At 42.2% G+C, this 16,165-nt stretch overlaps 1 protein-coding gene across 2 annotated transcripts in view; it reads left to right on the plus strand.

Annotated features, from left to right (window-relative positions):
* Nucleotides 1-833: 833 nt before the first annotated feature.
* The window catches only part of usta (uronyl 2-sulfotransferase a), a 110,588-nt gene continuing 95,256 nt past the window's right edge, over nt 834-16,165 (plus strand). For both annotated transcript variants that reach the window (XM_079526976.1, XM_079526977.1), the window contains exon 1: nt 834-1,485. In XM_079526976.1, coding sequence (XP_079383102.1) covers nt 1,257-1,485 — 229 coding nt within the window. In that variant the 5' untranslated portion in view covers nt 834-1,256. The remainder of the gene's footprint in view (nt 1,486-16,165) is intronic.

Genomic DNA, 16,165 nt, shown 5'->3' on the forward strand with positions numbered 1-16,165 from the left:
ATAGTACACATGTATAATATATTATATAGTATAGTATGTATAGTTTACATAGATACTCCACTGTTACGTTCTTAGTTTACGCATGATTCATGATAACTACTTTTTATACATGTGATGTATGCCATGCTTTTTGTTATTGCTTAATGTAAGTCGCTCTGGATTAAGAGCGTCTGCTAAATGCCTAAATTGTAAATTGTAAAATTACATTGCGTAAGCTACATTCTGCATTCCGCATAAATGTTTTACACTCGAGTCATTACTTACTTACTTACTTACTTACTTACCACTCATTTTAATTTACCTCCGATTTGTATTCCCAGTTCCACAGATGCCGAGCCCAATTGACCTTATGCACATCGCTGCCATCTTGCCAGCAAGGTGGTAACTAGATACAATTTCCCATTGACAGCCCATTCATCCAAACAGAATCTGATTCAGTCAAACTCAGCAACATTGCAGCTGTACTTAAAGCTTCAATTATCCTCTTTTTATCTCTTTTTAAGTGTTTGTTTCATAAACATCCACTGTAGTATAGACTGTAGACATTTTAATGTTATGAGCTACTTCCTGTCAAGAAATTCCTTGCAGATTATTTTTCTGCAGTGTCAGAGTTTGGAAGCACTCCTTATCAGTAAAGAACCTGCTGCCTCCTGCATTATGTGCAAATTCAAAACAGGTGGTACGCATTGGCCGTCGTTGAGTGATATTCAACGAGCACTTCCAAACTACACACCACTTGACAGGAAGTAGCTCATAACATTGGATTTTTATGAAACAAACACTTTGCAGATAGAAAGAGGATAATTACCTAGAGAGCAGAGAGGGAGACTCGTCTCATTTTGGAGTGTCGATCCATGCTCCCCTCTCCCTGAACACGAGGTGACGCTGTTTTACGCATTTGACTCGAACCAAAATCTTGTGAGGTGGAAGTTTTTCTTCCACGTTCAGTAATCTGACACCGCCGCCGTCCCGTCCCCGTCCCCCACACACCCCCAAAAGAAAATCCGAGCAAACTTCATTTGGAAGGAAGCAACTGTACAACGAAGCACGAGAGCGAGGGAGACCGAGCGCAGGCGAAACGGTGTGCGCAAAACAACTCGTGGCGGCGGAGGAGGGTGCCTGCCTAGCTGCCTGCCTGGCCGCGTCTCCGATTTGAGGTGTCCGTTTTCAGATGATATCAAAGCAAGAAGTTTCACTTTCCACACGCGGATGGGTGACTACCGCTTCCAGCTGCGGCGCTCTGTGAGGAGGAGACGATGAAGAATTACGGCAACAGTCCCCTTCACAACAATCAGACTCCGAACCACATCAGAGAGAGGAACAACAAGAAGTATAGCGCGCTGTCTGCTATTATTCCGCTGCGTTTCTCCCTGCGAGGTTATGGTTTTTGCATGGCTACGTTGTTCCTCTTCTGTTTTGGCTCCCTCTTTTACCAGCTGAACGGAGGACCCCCTAAAATCTTACTGGACATCCGACAATATCTCGGTAAGAACTTTTTTTGTTTGTTTCTTTCTTCTTCTTTCTCCTCCCCCGTGCCGTGGCTGAGCATTCCTGCTCTGCTGTCAAAGCAGCAACATCTCCAAAGTGGGCATTAATACAAGCTACTACACAGCGCATTAATAAGGCTACTTTGCTTTTGTAAGGAGGCGTAAAAAGACACGTTCAAGTATGCACGGGGCAACATCTGATCCATATGTCGTCCTCCTCCACTGCTCTGCAACACCTGGAGCGTATTCACTCTGAGACCTATCTCAACGATTCCCAGAAGTTGATGTTTTGTAGACCATACAGTTGTAAATGTACAGATAGTGTCTGCCACTGCATGCTTTCTTTGGTTATTTCTTGTCTATTCGACTCTCATCTGCGCTCCGCGTTATTAATTCAAAACACAAAGTATTAGTAATGCCTTTGGTACACGACGCTGACTTGTCAGAGCAGGACTGGACTATTGTCTATTGTGGTAACAGGACCATAGCAACTGTAAAGACTGATATTGGAATGGGAAGGATGGATTGCGTGTATACTGTAGTCTGTACTGTACTGTATGGTACAGTGCGCTCTGACTTGTGCCACACAGCCACAGTGTTCCCATTCCCATTGATTGCGCACGGCTCACACAGACAGGTGGCACGTACAGACACGTCTACTTAATTGTTTAGCTGACTTAATGTCGATGTCTTATTCTTAACAGCAACAAGTGACAACATTGTCTATACTCTATATGATTTAGCCCATTGAAAAGTTATGGAATAGTCTGCATGTAAGTAAGGTGCTTTTCAAATTATAAAATCTTACCTCAAGGGCCAAAGCAGATTTTTGTGGATTATGTAAATACCCGGGGATGCAACTGCCCACACTTGCAAAAAGAAAAAAAGCTAACAAACGCTTATATTTTGGGAAATGGAAAAATCAGCTTCAGTTCTTGCCAATGCACAATGCCCATGTGCAATTTAATTTTGATTGGCCAATGCATTGAGGAGAAAAATGGATGCACATAGACAGTCAGACAGAGTTTCCTCAATTAGTTGCAATGTTGTGTGTGAGTGAGATGAGCGTGTGTGCATGCGTGTGTCTCATTCCCATGGTCAACACACACACTTGAAGCCTCCCCATTCTTGACAGTATCAGATGCTGTCGGTGATTTCCTATCAATGTCTACAGTCTAACACAGCAGGTACCAGAGGAGCAGCAGCAGGAAACTAAAGGTGTGTGTGTGTGTGTGTGTGTGTGTGTGTGTGTGTGTGTGTGTGTGTTGAAAGGCGGTCGTGTTCTTACCTACTTCGTACAGGGGGATTGGGGCCTTTTATGACGTGATAAACATCTGGAACAGAATGAGAGTCACTCACCAAGTCAGCCACTAATCCCTAGGGTCAGATTGGTTTCCTGTAGACACGTTCACACACGTACACGCACACGCACGTTCATGTACACGCACACACACGTCCATGTATACGCACACGCACGTTCATGTACAGTACACACACACACACGTTCATGTACACACACACACTATTCACTCACTATTTTGCTAGGGCAGCCGCAGCACAATATTTGCAGAATGCACACAAACAGTCTAGCTTTGTTGTGACTGTACTGTACTATTGTTGTGTCTGCGCGTTATGCATTTTGGCACAGGTGGACATACCAAGACAATACAAATAAACTTCATAAAACATAGCCTATACCAGGGGTGCATGTGTTGGGTACTTAGACATACCCAACACAGTCCTACAGTCATGAGTCCGACACCCTACCCCAAAACCTAACCATTTACAATTTAGGCATTTAGCAGATGCTCTTAATCCAGAGAGATTTACAGTAAGCAAGAACAAAACATGATGATACAGCAAATACATAGAAAATAGTCATCAAGAATCGTACGTAAGCAGTGAACAGTGAAACTATGCGTATACATAGACTGAGTGATATCTACATAAGATGCTATCTAAATTAAGTTGAGAACTTGAGCCTTTGCATACGCATGTAAGGTCGTCGAGGCTAGGGCAAGTGCTACGGGCTAAGAAGTCTGAAGAGGTGGGTTTTCAGACTATGGTGGAAGATTGGGAGTGAGTCTGCAGTTCTGATTGCAATGGGAAGTGCATTCCATTCCTTGTTTTGTAGCCAGAAGGGAGAAGAAGTTGTCCCGGTGTTTTTAGTGAATGTACTTCCAGCTTCCCTGCATTGGCTGATCTGAACGCGCGGGAGGGTTTGTAGGTCCAATCAGACTTCTACGATATGTGGGTGCCAAACCTTTGGTTGCTTTGAAGGCCAGCATCAGAGTTTTGTACTCTGTGCGGGACCTAACCCTAACCGCACACGGCAGCCACGGTGATTTGTAACCGGCAAGGGTTTGTCGGACTCATGACTGTAGGACTGTTGGTATGTCTAACCAACATACTGTATGCATAATTTGCATATGTAATGTATGTATGTATGTAATATGAAAACATATGTTTTCATCCTTTTTCGGGGTCAAGGTCCATTATGTATTCTGCATTTGAGCCACACGTACCACCATTTGATAAGATTTAGCCTCTCAGAACCAAAAGTTTGTTTACCAACTCTCTGTCATTTTACTGGGGACCACGTTGAACCCCCTCAAGGACCACTGGTGGTCCCCGGACCACTGGTTGGAAACCACTGGCCTATACTGCTATAACATTTGAGATGTAAGAATCTGTTGAATTGGGAGATGGGACATGATGAAAAGAGAATGTAAAGATAAGACAATGCTCTTAGGGGAAATTACTGACAGATCATTCTCAGCTGCAGCAGATGACTGTTGTTCTCCCTTTTTCCTTCAGCAAAACTCTTACCTTTAATTTAGCTCTCTATCACTCTTAAGAAAAAGAGAACCTGCAATTTGCTGCCTATCACCCTGCCTCCTCTTCCATTCTCTGTCTGTCAGACAAAGGGAGACACGTGCGTGCGTGCGTGCGTGCGTGCGTGCGTGCGTGCGTGCGTGCGACAGTCATACTAGCAGGCTTTAATGAGAGCAGGTTGATCGGATGATTTATTTGCTTTTAAGCTGCCCATGTTACCTTTGGCTGTACATACAGTGCTGCGCAGGGGTGAGGTTTCCTAGCGGGGTGGGTGTGTGTGTGTGGCGTGCGCATGTGCACAGGAGTAATGGTGGGTTGATTTGTGTGTGTGTGTGTGTGTGTGACTGTGTGTGTGTGTGTGTGTGTGTTTTTTAGTCATACCCACTGTCGAGGGAACAGACTTTGTTTTGTTTGGTCCGGCGGGGTGGCTGGCGTTTGAGGGCGTCACTCAACATATCACCACAGTAACCACTCAAATGGACAGACCTTCAGGCTGGATTTACTGCCCCCGTCTCCTATCTGTTCCCTCTCATTAACTCTCCTGCGCGTGTACTGTACACACGCACACACACGCACGTGCGTGCACACACACACACACACACACACACACACACACACACACTAACACTTTCTCTCTTTTTCTCTCGCTCTCACACTCAAACTGACGTTCACCTGACTAATTCAATTACTTCTCGGGAACGTGCCAAACAGTCTCCACACTTGAGAGACCTGATTGTGTAGTCTGTGTGTGTGTGTGTGTGTGCGTGTACGTGTGTGTGTAGTGTTTCTGCAGTGTTTTTCTCAGAAGTTTTTCTTTGGACTGACTTCTCTTGGCAGAGCTAAAAGGTCACAGTCAGGAACAGCTGCCATTGTGGCAGCTATGATTAATCTGTGATTATTGTACATTAAAGTATTTTCTATTTCTCATTAGGATCATAAATTCACTTGCAATTTGTTCACGGTTTAGCTACACACACAAAACATGTAGGCTACTTTATAAAGGAAATATGAAGTGATTTACAGGAAACTCTTATTCTGTCAATAGTTTGAAGATCATCTAATGTTACTTTGAACAGTAGGCTCCTCTTTCTCCTTGTGCATGGTACCCAGTACTCTCCACCCACCAATGCACACATCCATGTATCAAAGAAGTGAGTCTCCAGTCAGGATGCAAATGGGAGTCTCAGGATAGAACATCATCTCAGACAGGGGAAGTGAATGTTCTGATGGGACAGTGAGTTTGGCTGTTCACTGATACTCTTTGGCATGTGCTCATATAGGTCTCTATAGGGGCTGGAGCTAAGAGAAAGACACACAGAGACGATTTAACTTTTTCAGTACCCGGTTTTCCACCTCTCCATCTCCTTGGAAAGCCATGCTTCAGGGTCAGCCAGCATGCTGTGTGTGTGTGTGTTGTGTGTGTGAGCTGAATCCTTAGACATTTGGATGAACCCAGGTTCACAGGCCTCCCTGTTTGTGTGTGTGCGTGCATGTTTGTACTTGTTAGTTTGAGTACAGGGTGTGGGTGAATGAGCAAGTGTTTGATTGTGTGGACGTGTGTGGGATTGAGTGTGTGTGCTAGAGTGAATGTGCGTGTTGTAATTCAGAGATCCCACCACCATAAATCATAAATGCTGAGTAAAGTCAGACGTGCAGTCTCAGTCTCTCTCTCTCTCGCTCTCTCTCTCTCACCAAGTAGCAGTCTGCTTCACAAAAGCGCTCTGTAACCCTAACACATACATAGTACACCTACACATACTGTGTTAGCATTTCAGCTGCCAAAACCTGGCCAGTATTAGGTGCAGACTCTAATGCCGTATTAGGAATTTGATAAGTATTCAATTGGCAAAAATGTAAGTTCTCTCTCCTCTTCCCACTTTTAAACCGTTTCCTCATCTCATTTTTCCAACTGTAAAAAAAGTAAAGTTTTAGGTGAATTCACATAAAATCTTGCTTGGCCGTCAAACAGCTGGTATGACGGGGTGCGCCAGATGTAAGTATTTATAAGGCATAGACAGCACTAGGGCAGAGCTAGACGAGAAAAGAGTGATAGTGAGACAACCCCAACTGTGAGAAGGCCAAGGAAGAACACGTAGTAAAAATTAGAGCCCAACCAATATATCATTCTGGCCGATATATCAGCCATTATTTTGGAGACATCAGTATTTGTATTTAGGCAGCGTATGTGCCCCAATTTCATTAACCACATACAACTGACGTCCCTATTTTGAGTATTATTGTCTATAGACATGCTAAAATGAGTTTTCAATAAATTAATAATGTAAAGATATTATATATAAAAAATGCACATCTACAGTAGATGCAGATCATCTATTTTAGCAAATGGTTGAATATGGCTAAACCAAGTAGTATCCAGTTTGTGTGTTTTTTTTTAAAGTAAATGTTCTGAAATACAAACTTTAATCAAATCTATGTTTTTTAATACATAGATTATCAAAACATTGATAATCTGTGTAGTCTAGGAATCAGAACCCAAAATCTGATATGGGTCAGGCTCTAGAGTCTAGCATAAACCACCATGCGTGAGTCACTCACACAGCACAGACGTCATACACACACATGGACATTCTAGTCACACTTCACTGATCACAAGTTTTTGAAACCTGACAGACTGACGTAATCTTTTAGCTTGAAACACACCTTTTTTAGTCTGTTAGAAATTGAACATCCTGCAAGAAGTGTTCCCTCTTGACTCATTCGGTTGTCCCCCCCCCAAGAAAACAATTCCTATAAGCTGTACAGTATATGCGTTTTTGTATAACAAAACAAAAACAGACGATCTACAAGCTCTCAACCATGCAAAAGCAAAACAGTGTGGGATTACTTTTTCTTTTAATTGACACATTTTCTAATGTATTGTGTATTATTGACACACCCCTTGCAAGGCCAGCCCTTGCTGATTCGGATGTTGCAATGACGTACTGTACCGTAGCATCCTTATTGTTTGCAAAGAAGAGAGTTGTGATATGAAGCCCTTGTACAAATTAATTTAGCTGGCACTTCTCCTTGGACAATATTGCATAGATAGATTAATATCAGTAAGACGCCCTGAGGCCCTAGATCTCCATATATGGAGCTGGCCTGTTCTTACATCACAATGATGTTCTGACATCTGCATAGACTCCATATTTGGGCATGCCTGACAAAGAACTCCATATATGGGCATAATAACTGGGTGGGGCATGCATTTCCAACTTGCATCGTTCCAAGTAGTAATAATAAATATAGCTGCAAGCAGCGATAAAGCGGGACCAAGATAGAAGAAGAACAATGCGCAATAAGATCAACACGCACAAATGAGACCGACGAGCCGAGTTGTCGGTACCGGGATTTGAACTCACAACCTTGTGGACCGAAGGCGGGAGCTCTACTGACTGAGCTACACAGAGACAACCAGTGACTACATAGTAAACAGTAAAACCATTCAGTGATTTGCTAACAAGAAGGTGTGTCCTCATTTTGGACACACCGCGTGCGTGCGTGCGTGCGTGCGTGCGTGCGTGCGTGCGTGCGTGCGTGCGTGCGTGCGTGCGTGCGTGCGTGCATGCCTGCCTGCCTGCCTGCCTGCCTGCCTGCCTGCCTGCCTGCCCGCCCCTGCCTGCCTGCCTGCCTGCGTGCGTGCGTGCGTGCGTGCGTGCGTGCGTGCGTGCGTGCAAACTTCTCTTTGTGTGTGTGTGTGTGTGTGTGTGCGTGCGTGCGTGCGTGCGTGCGTGCGTGCGTGCGTGGCTGCATGCGTGTGTGTGTTAGGCAGACATTCGTTCATAACCATGGATTTGGATTGAAGATCATCTCTTTAGTTTTTGTGGTGTTTAACATAAGGTGGCAATTATCACACCAGTCTTTAAAGTTATTGATCTCACTGATATAGCCCACAACAATATGTACAAATAAGACTGACAAGCTGAGTTGTCAGTAGCTGGATTTGAACACACAACCTTGCGGTCCAAGGGCAAGAGCTCAACTGACTGAGCTACACGGAGACAATCAGATACTCCATTGTTAACAGGAAAATCATTCAGTGTTAGTTCAGCATAAGTACTCAAACTTTGGTGTGTGTGTGTGTGTGTGTGCGTGCACGCGCAATTTTCATTGGCTCATAAAAACTTCATTTTTTCACTTAGAAAAAAATGTGCTACGATTATTTAAATTAGCAGATCTACATGCTCATAACATGTCCCGGTACGGTACGGTACGGTACAGTACGGTATGGTACAGTATGGTACAGTACAGTACAGTACAGTACAGTACAGTATGGTGCAGTACAGTACAGTACGGTGCAGTACAGTACAGTACAGTACAGTACAGTACAGTACAGTACAGTACAGTACAGTACAGTACCATATGGTACAATACGGTACAGCACAGTATGGTACAGTACAGTACGGTATTACACATTGCACTTATTACACTATTACACTACTATTACACTATTACACTATTACACTAAATACACTTATTACACTATTAAAAAATTTGACTCAATACACTATTTCAATATTACACAATTACACTATTACACTTATTACACTATGAGACTTATTACACTATTTCAGTTACTAGTATCTCTATTATTGTGATGCCATGTCCTAGTGCCTGATGGGTCAAATGTAATCTACTTCAATATTTATATAGTTGAGTCATCACAAATCTTGCAGCACACAATGGATACACTGAGTTGTCTTTACCGGGATTTGAACACACAACCTTGTGGTCCAACGGCGAGAGCTCTACCAACTGAGCTATGCAGACACAGTCAGTTGACTCATTCTAAACAGTAACATCATTCAGTATAAACTTTAGTGTGTGTGTGTGTGTGTGTGTGTGCGTGCGCGCGCAATTTTCATTGGCTCATAAAAACTTCATTTTTTCACTTAGAAAAAATGTGCTACGATTATTTGTCCGTATATGTCCAAAGTTCACGTGTAGAAGTTTTCGTGCATTTTGAGCAAAGATTCTGGGAGACGTTACATTTTAACTGTTTTTCATATAATTCAAAATGGCGGGTGATCTAAAGGTCAGAGGTCAAAAGTCAGAACACGAAAGTTGTTCGGCATGAGGAGACACATATGTGTATCAAAGTGTCATTGCCAACGGTCAAACGGTTCATGAGATATGCACGTTCAAAGTTTGCAAGTTTGCAAGTTTTGCATCAATTGAGTGTTATAGCGCCACCATTTGGCCAATCATGATGGGATTCGCATAGTAAAGTGACATAAGCATGTGTGTGTATTAGAGGCAGAAGAATAATTTTCACAAAACAGCAATTTTCATTGGCTCATAAAAACTTCATTTTTTCACTTAACAAAAATGTGCTACGATTATTTGTCCGTATAGGTCCAAAGTTCACGTGTAGAAGTTTTCGTGCATTTTGAGCAAAGATTCTGGGAGGAGTTACATTTGAACTGTTTTTCAAATAATTCAAAATGGCGGGTGATCTAAAGGTCAGAGGTCAAAAGTCAGAACTCGGAAGTTGTTCGGCATGAGGAGACACATATGTGTATCAAAGTGTCATTGCCAACGGTCAAACGGTTCATGAGATATGCACGTTCAAAGTTTGCAAGTTTTGCAAGTTTTGCATCAATTGAGTGCTATAGCGCCACCATTTGGCCAATCATGATGGGCTTCACATAGTCACCGTTTGGCATGGTCCTCTATCATGTTGACAAGTTTTGCGCAAACCGACTGCACGGTTCAGTCAGAACAGCTATTTTTGGCAGAAGGAGAATAAAATAAAGTACTGATCATATAATTCAAAATGGCGGGTGATCTAAAGGTCAGAGGTCAAAAGTCAGAACACGAAAGTTGTTCAGCACGAGGAGACGCATATGGGTATCAAAGTGTCATTGCCAACGGTCAAACGGTTCATGAGCTATGCACGTTCAAAGTTAGCATTTTCAATTGAGCGCTATAGCGCCACCATTTGGCCAATCGTCTTGGGCGTCGCATATTCACCGTTTGGCATGGCCCTCTACCAGATTACCGCGTTTCGCGAAAACCGACTGCACCATTCAGTCAGAACAGCTATTTTTGGCGGAAGAAGGAGAAGAAGGAGAAGGAGAAGGAGAAGAAAAATAAACACAAAAACAAGTAGTGACCAAAGTCACTGCGTGACTTCTTGGTCCCTAATAATATAATAACCGGTGTTATAGCCATACAATCTCGGAAGATGCATGCAAACACTAAAGCAGCAGTGCGCCGGCAGTGCGAGAACAAGCGCAGACCGATGCTGAAATTACACACACACACGTGCTCGGGCAAAGGGTTTTGTTGCACCAGCCCAGCCCAGTCATAGAAGTGTGATTTTTGGCAAACACACTCTCCTCCTCTCACACATACACTAGCAGACCCGTTCTACACTTCCTGTTATATGAAAAAAAAAGCTTTTATTTTTTTCCCAATCGTATTTGGCCTTCAAAAGTTGACCGATGTATTCGTTCTGCATCATGACTCAGGAAGGTGGAGTCTGCACACTGTGGGGAAAATGACCAATGTTGCACACAGGTGGTGCAAGGGCAGTTTGGAAATGGTGCTGGTATTAGTTGAGCTGTCCCTCAACACGTCAAAATGCTCAGCAGGGCTAGTTTGTGTACATGGATTAGACTGTGTATATGGCAGTGGAGTGGGGCTTGCCAGATGGAAACATACTACTTCTTCTGTTCTAAAAATAACCGATTCAGCAATGCATCGCGATCCGGATGCAGTGCAGCAATAATAAGCGATAATCGAAGCCAAAATATATGTAATATACTGTATAATTTGTATATATGTATATTATGTTATATGTATACAATTTAATTCTAAATAAAGTATGCTGTTCAGTATATCTGACTGCTTGTATTGACTGATGAAAAAATTGCGTGTGGTGGCGTGTAGTTGAAACTTGAAAGCCAACGGCGATAAAACCGAGAAACTGGTGCTCGGATAAAATGTTTTTCATTGAACAACGCGGAATGCACGGGTGCTTATAGCCGACCCAGCAACATTCTAACATCCTTGGCACCTTGGGTGAGCACTTTCTATTTGAAATCGGAACGTTTATGTTATGTGTACACATTTGCTTTGTAAATGTAGCAGTGCCAAAAAACAGGCTGAAGTTGTGCCATGACACTTGTGAAGTATGAGCGTCATGTAAACCATGGCTAGTGAGTGTGAGGTGAAGGAAAGACAACATAGCCATATTAGCCAGCTCCTCTAACATTACCTTCATTTATGCAGAATCTTGGGTCATGTTGGAGTTCATACAAGTAGAACCTGACCAATTATGTTTGGGTCTGATAGGAGTACCAATCCAGATTTCTTTCAAGTCCTCAAACCGATTATCGATGTTTGAACATTTTCTAATCACTTTGACAAAAACTTTATGACCAAACAAATAAATTAACATAAACACATGCGTTTTTGATAGATTAAAAATGGTTACTAAGTCAGGAACGTGTCCCGATGTGATCCGTGTTGTGAGCTTGTACATCTGCTATTTTGAAACATTTAAGAAAATTGCTGCATAATTGCCGATACCAATGTTGTCAAAAACCAGTGCCAAACCGATATATTGGTTGGGCTCTACATACTAGTGCTAGTAGTCACAACTCCCAAGACAGCCCTGTGATGGACGCAAACAACACCTAACTGACATCACATCCAGCCTTTATGCCAAAACAATCATTCGGGTGGTAATTCCCTCTGGGCTGGCAAAAACAAACAACCCTTCCTAGTGTGCGGAGGCAAACTGTGCCTACTGTTTGTTTATCTGTTTTTAACATGCGCGGTGGTTCCTTTAATTGGGTTTAGGGGGTCAATAAAGGGCTAATGGTTTTCACATGAGTGGAGAGCCAGAGAGCGACCTGGGTGCTCTGACTTCTAGAATAGATTGAGCATGTACATTTGCAAATAGAAAGTGTACAGTAAATACATGTCAGCGGAATTTATATCATATATTTCTGTGTTGTTTTACATTTTAGTCTGATGTCTATATGCCCAAATAGGCCTCTTAACCACTTCATTGAACAGAGACCCCGGGCCAGGACTCCCCCTCCTTTTTCCCTCTACAGTGTAGAGTCTACACCAAGGGCTCCATTTTCGTCACCGCTAAAGCCCTTATCCCTAAACTTCTTTGCCTTTTTTTTTTACTATTTTGCAAAACATTTTTGAATAGTTAAAATGGCCAGTCTACAAGCTCACAACGTGTCAATGTAGATTGGCTAGTTGAACTATTCAAAAATGTTTTTCAAATTAGTAAAAAAAAGGCAAAGAAGTTTAGGGATAAGGTTGATGAAAATGGAGCCCCAAATCTCTTCTCCGAAAATAGCCGATCTACAAGCTTTGTGAGTTTCTAGATCGGGTATTTTGGAGCGAATGGTAGCCTGTCTTTGCCTAATGCTTGCCTGTTATGACCAAAAATGGGAACGCTAGGGTTAATGCTGTGCGATTGTAAACTATTGATTTGCATGTTCTCTTATGTAACAATGTTTTTGAGTGGTGCAACCACTCCAATGAACAGCAATGTCCGTGTCCGTGTTTGTGTGTGACTATGTGACCAGTACCAATGAGTACCAAAAGTGGCGCTGTTGTGCCAGAAACGGAGAGAGAGAGATAGTGCTGCATGTTGCCTGCTAATGAGAGAGAGAGAGAGAGAGAGAGACAGAGAGGGGGGGGGGGGGGGGGATTTGCACCACTCGGTTCACACGGGTGTGATTTTTTTTGGTGATATTCAAGCCTACTGTAGTTTAAATAAATGTCGGGTCTGTTGATTTTATTTGTTGTGCTGTGTGGTACCCCGCCCGGCCTCCCATCCCTCCCTTCATCAGGACAATGTGAATTGATCTGGGAATTCATTCCGTCTAAACAACCTCGTCATTAGATAATAAGCGCAATTAGCATCACCAATTAGCGCCTACATGGCAGAGAGGCTCCTAACAACCTCTCCAGAGAGGATAATTATCCCCCATTAACTGCATTTGTTTTGTCACACAAAGGGAACAGATGAAACGCAAAAGAGCGACACACTTGGTGTCAGCCGTAGCCGTCTAATGCAGAGTGAAAAGGTAATGACCACACGACCCCCTGATAACTTCCACAATGACACTGTGGGGAATAGAATGACCACACGACCCCCTGATAACTTCCACAATGACACTGTGGGGAATAGAATTACTTAACTTGTGGCCTTTCCTTCGTGTGTGATATAGGCCAGATTGAGTGGAGCAAATAAGGCAAAACGTAAATGCAGCAATCAAAACCGTATAGCATATAATGAGCCCACAATGAAAAGTGAGACACTAAACATTAAATCTAATTGAATCCCATAAGCCCTGTTTTACAAGCTGGTAGATCTGCTGTTTTAAAAACATGTTGAACGTTTCTGGAAATATCTTGAAATTGTACGCCCCGTTGTGATGACATGCCCAAAATAGGGACTCCGGGGATAATGTGGTTATGAAAAAAAGACTGAAATGTTTGTCCCACAGACCGTTCCAAGGTAGCCACATTCACGGGAGAGTTCTTTCTGGGCCTAGATGCATGTCAGCTGGGCTTCCTGTCCTGTGATGAAAGTTGTAGGTGTGGTACTTTACTTTGCATCCTTCCAGGCTTGGAGTCTAGGGGCCCTATTTTGCCAGTACCTTATACATAAACTAAACTTCTTTGCCTTTTTTACTATTTAGAAAAACATTTTTGAATAGTTAAAAAAAGCCGATCTACAAGCTCCCAATGACTAGTTGAACAATTTTAAAATGTTTTTCAATATAGTTAAAATAAAATTGAACTGCAACTGGCCAGAGCACTTCTCCAAATTCAGCAAACTCAATACGTCTGGTAAGAATGAATGGCCTCCTCAAAATAAAATGAAAAATCATAAACTGCTTTAAGCACTTTTTTTTCATTTTATTATTTATCCTTTAAGGGTGAAATTTTTTGATGTATCAAATCAAACGTTATTTGTATAGCATTTCCAACGACCAAGGTCGAACCAAAGTGCTTCACAGAGCATATAACAATAGACAAAAAAGAGAATGAAAGTGAAAGAGTTAATGAAAATTAAAGACGTAGTGAAATGGCTTTTTGAGGAATTTTATTTTGAAGTTTCAGTCTGGCAGAGATGGCAGGAAGTGTCGGGCCGGAACATCCGTCAGATGTATTTCCCCCGGGTACGATATTCTTTCGACCAATCACAACACTTTCATTCACGGAGATGTAAAAAGATTTGTAAAGCGTCAGCGTCATTTCCTTGAGCGGTACTTCCGCCCAAATCCTGCAACTTCCGCCCCCCAAAAATGTATGCCGTCTACAGCGTAGGTCTTGCCCAGTGTGGGGCGTTAACAGAGACTGGGTCCGGCCACAGCGAAAGCTTGGCCACCCCTGGTCCTGTACTGCATATCAGGCACAATCAGGAGTAGACTGGAACTCACCTACGCTTTCTATGGCATAGGCACCTCCCGGCAGGATCCGCCGGGAGAAACTAGACACAGCTGCAGGACATGAGACTAATTAATTAGAGCGACAGAGAGAGAGAGTATGTGTGTGTGTACGTGTGTGCGTGTCTGCTTCAATTTAACAAAGGTGAAGACGAATTGAAGTGGACTCGGCCCCAGACTTTCTTTTTCTCTCCCTGGAAATAAAAACGTCTGGGTTTCCGAGGCTAAATCAGGAGTGACTGGTCCGCCGATCTCATGGCTCTACAACACAATTTCAGTCAATCAATCAAACGATATTGTCATATAACTATAACAATAACTATATATCATTTACCAATGTATTTGTTATAGTTTTATAGTTCTAGTATATCTTTGTGGATACATATGGGCAAGTGCCCATACGAATGAAATAGGGAAAAGGGTATAAAATAGAGAAGATGCATGGATAAAATGGATAAGAAAATAGCTGCAGGTTTATGCATACGTTGACAGTGTCATTTGCATGGTTAAATTCCTTGATAAATATATATAAAAAAATAGCAGCATCAGGTATACATTCCCACTTTTCATATGCATGGTGACAGTGCTCAATGCTTCAGCAGTCTGGTGATTCGAGCTTTTTGAACACCATTAACTCTTTGAGATATTCATGGATTTCTATATAGTTTTTAGACTTCTCTATGGCAGAATGGCGTTTTTGAATGATTTATTGAAAATTCTCTGTTGTGAATGTGTGACAACGAAAGACCTTCAGAGAAAGCTTGACTTGTCTGCTTCCAGGAAAAAAATGAACTGAGTTGATAAAATGTTTAGTTCTTGTGTTGGAAGCCATTTAAAAGAGCCTGCATTTACACTGTTTTCTGTTTCTAGGACAACAAAAAAAGTTATGACCAGTTGAAGTTTTATTTTCTAAAGAACTTTTTTTCTGCTGGGCGTACACACCCATGCCATATCTCATTTTAAAGGGTGAGTTGTCTAGTTAGAAAAAGAAAAAGAAAAAAGTTTCTCACATGTACCACTGTAGATATTTTGCCATCTATAAATAGCATGGTCAGTCAGGACCAATCTGACCTATCCAGCTAAAAGTTCCCATAGCTCTGCATTGGAACGTGATAGAAACTCAAATTCTTTTTGGGGTAAATGTAGACATTCTAACGCACATTTTGATATATACCATGTCTACATAGTCTTACCAGTACCTTGTATATTCATGCATGAATCTCAAAAACCTGTTACGAAGAAACACAGTTTTGATAAAAAACACATCCAAGGACATTGTTTTGATATGACTTGGTGCCCATGATATGTATCAAAATATAGACTTGAATGTATACTGCATTATAAAAAAAAATTGGGTTCTTACCATCTACAATTACAGAGTAAATCACAGTTGAAACTCGCTTAGTCAAACCA

Source organism: Electrona antarctica (assembly GCF_951216825.1).
Source record: "Electrona antarctica genome assembly, chromosome: 17".
NCBI lineage: Eukaryota > Metazoa > Chordata > Actinopteri > Myctophiformes > Myctophidae > Electrona > Electrona antarctica.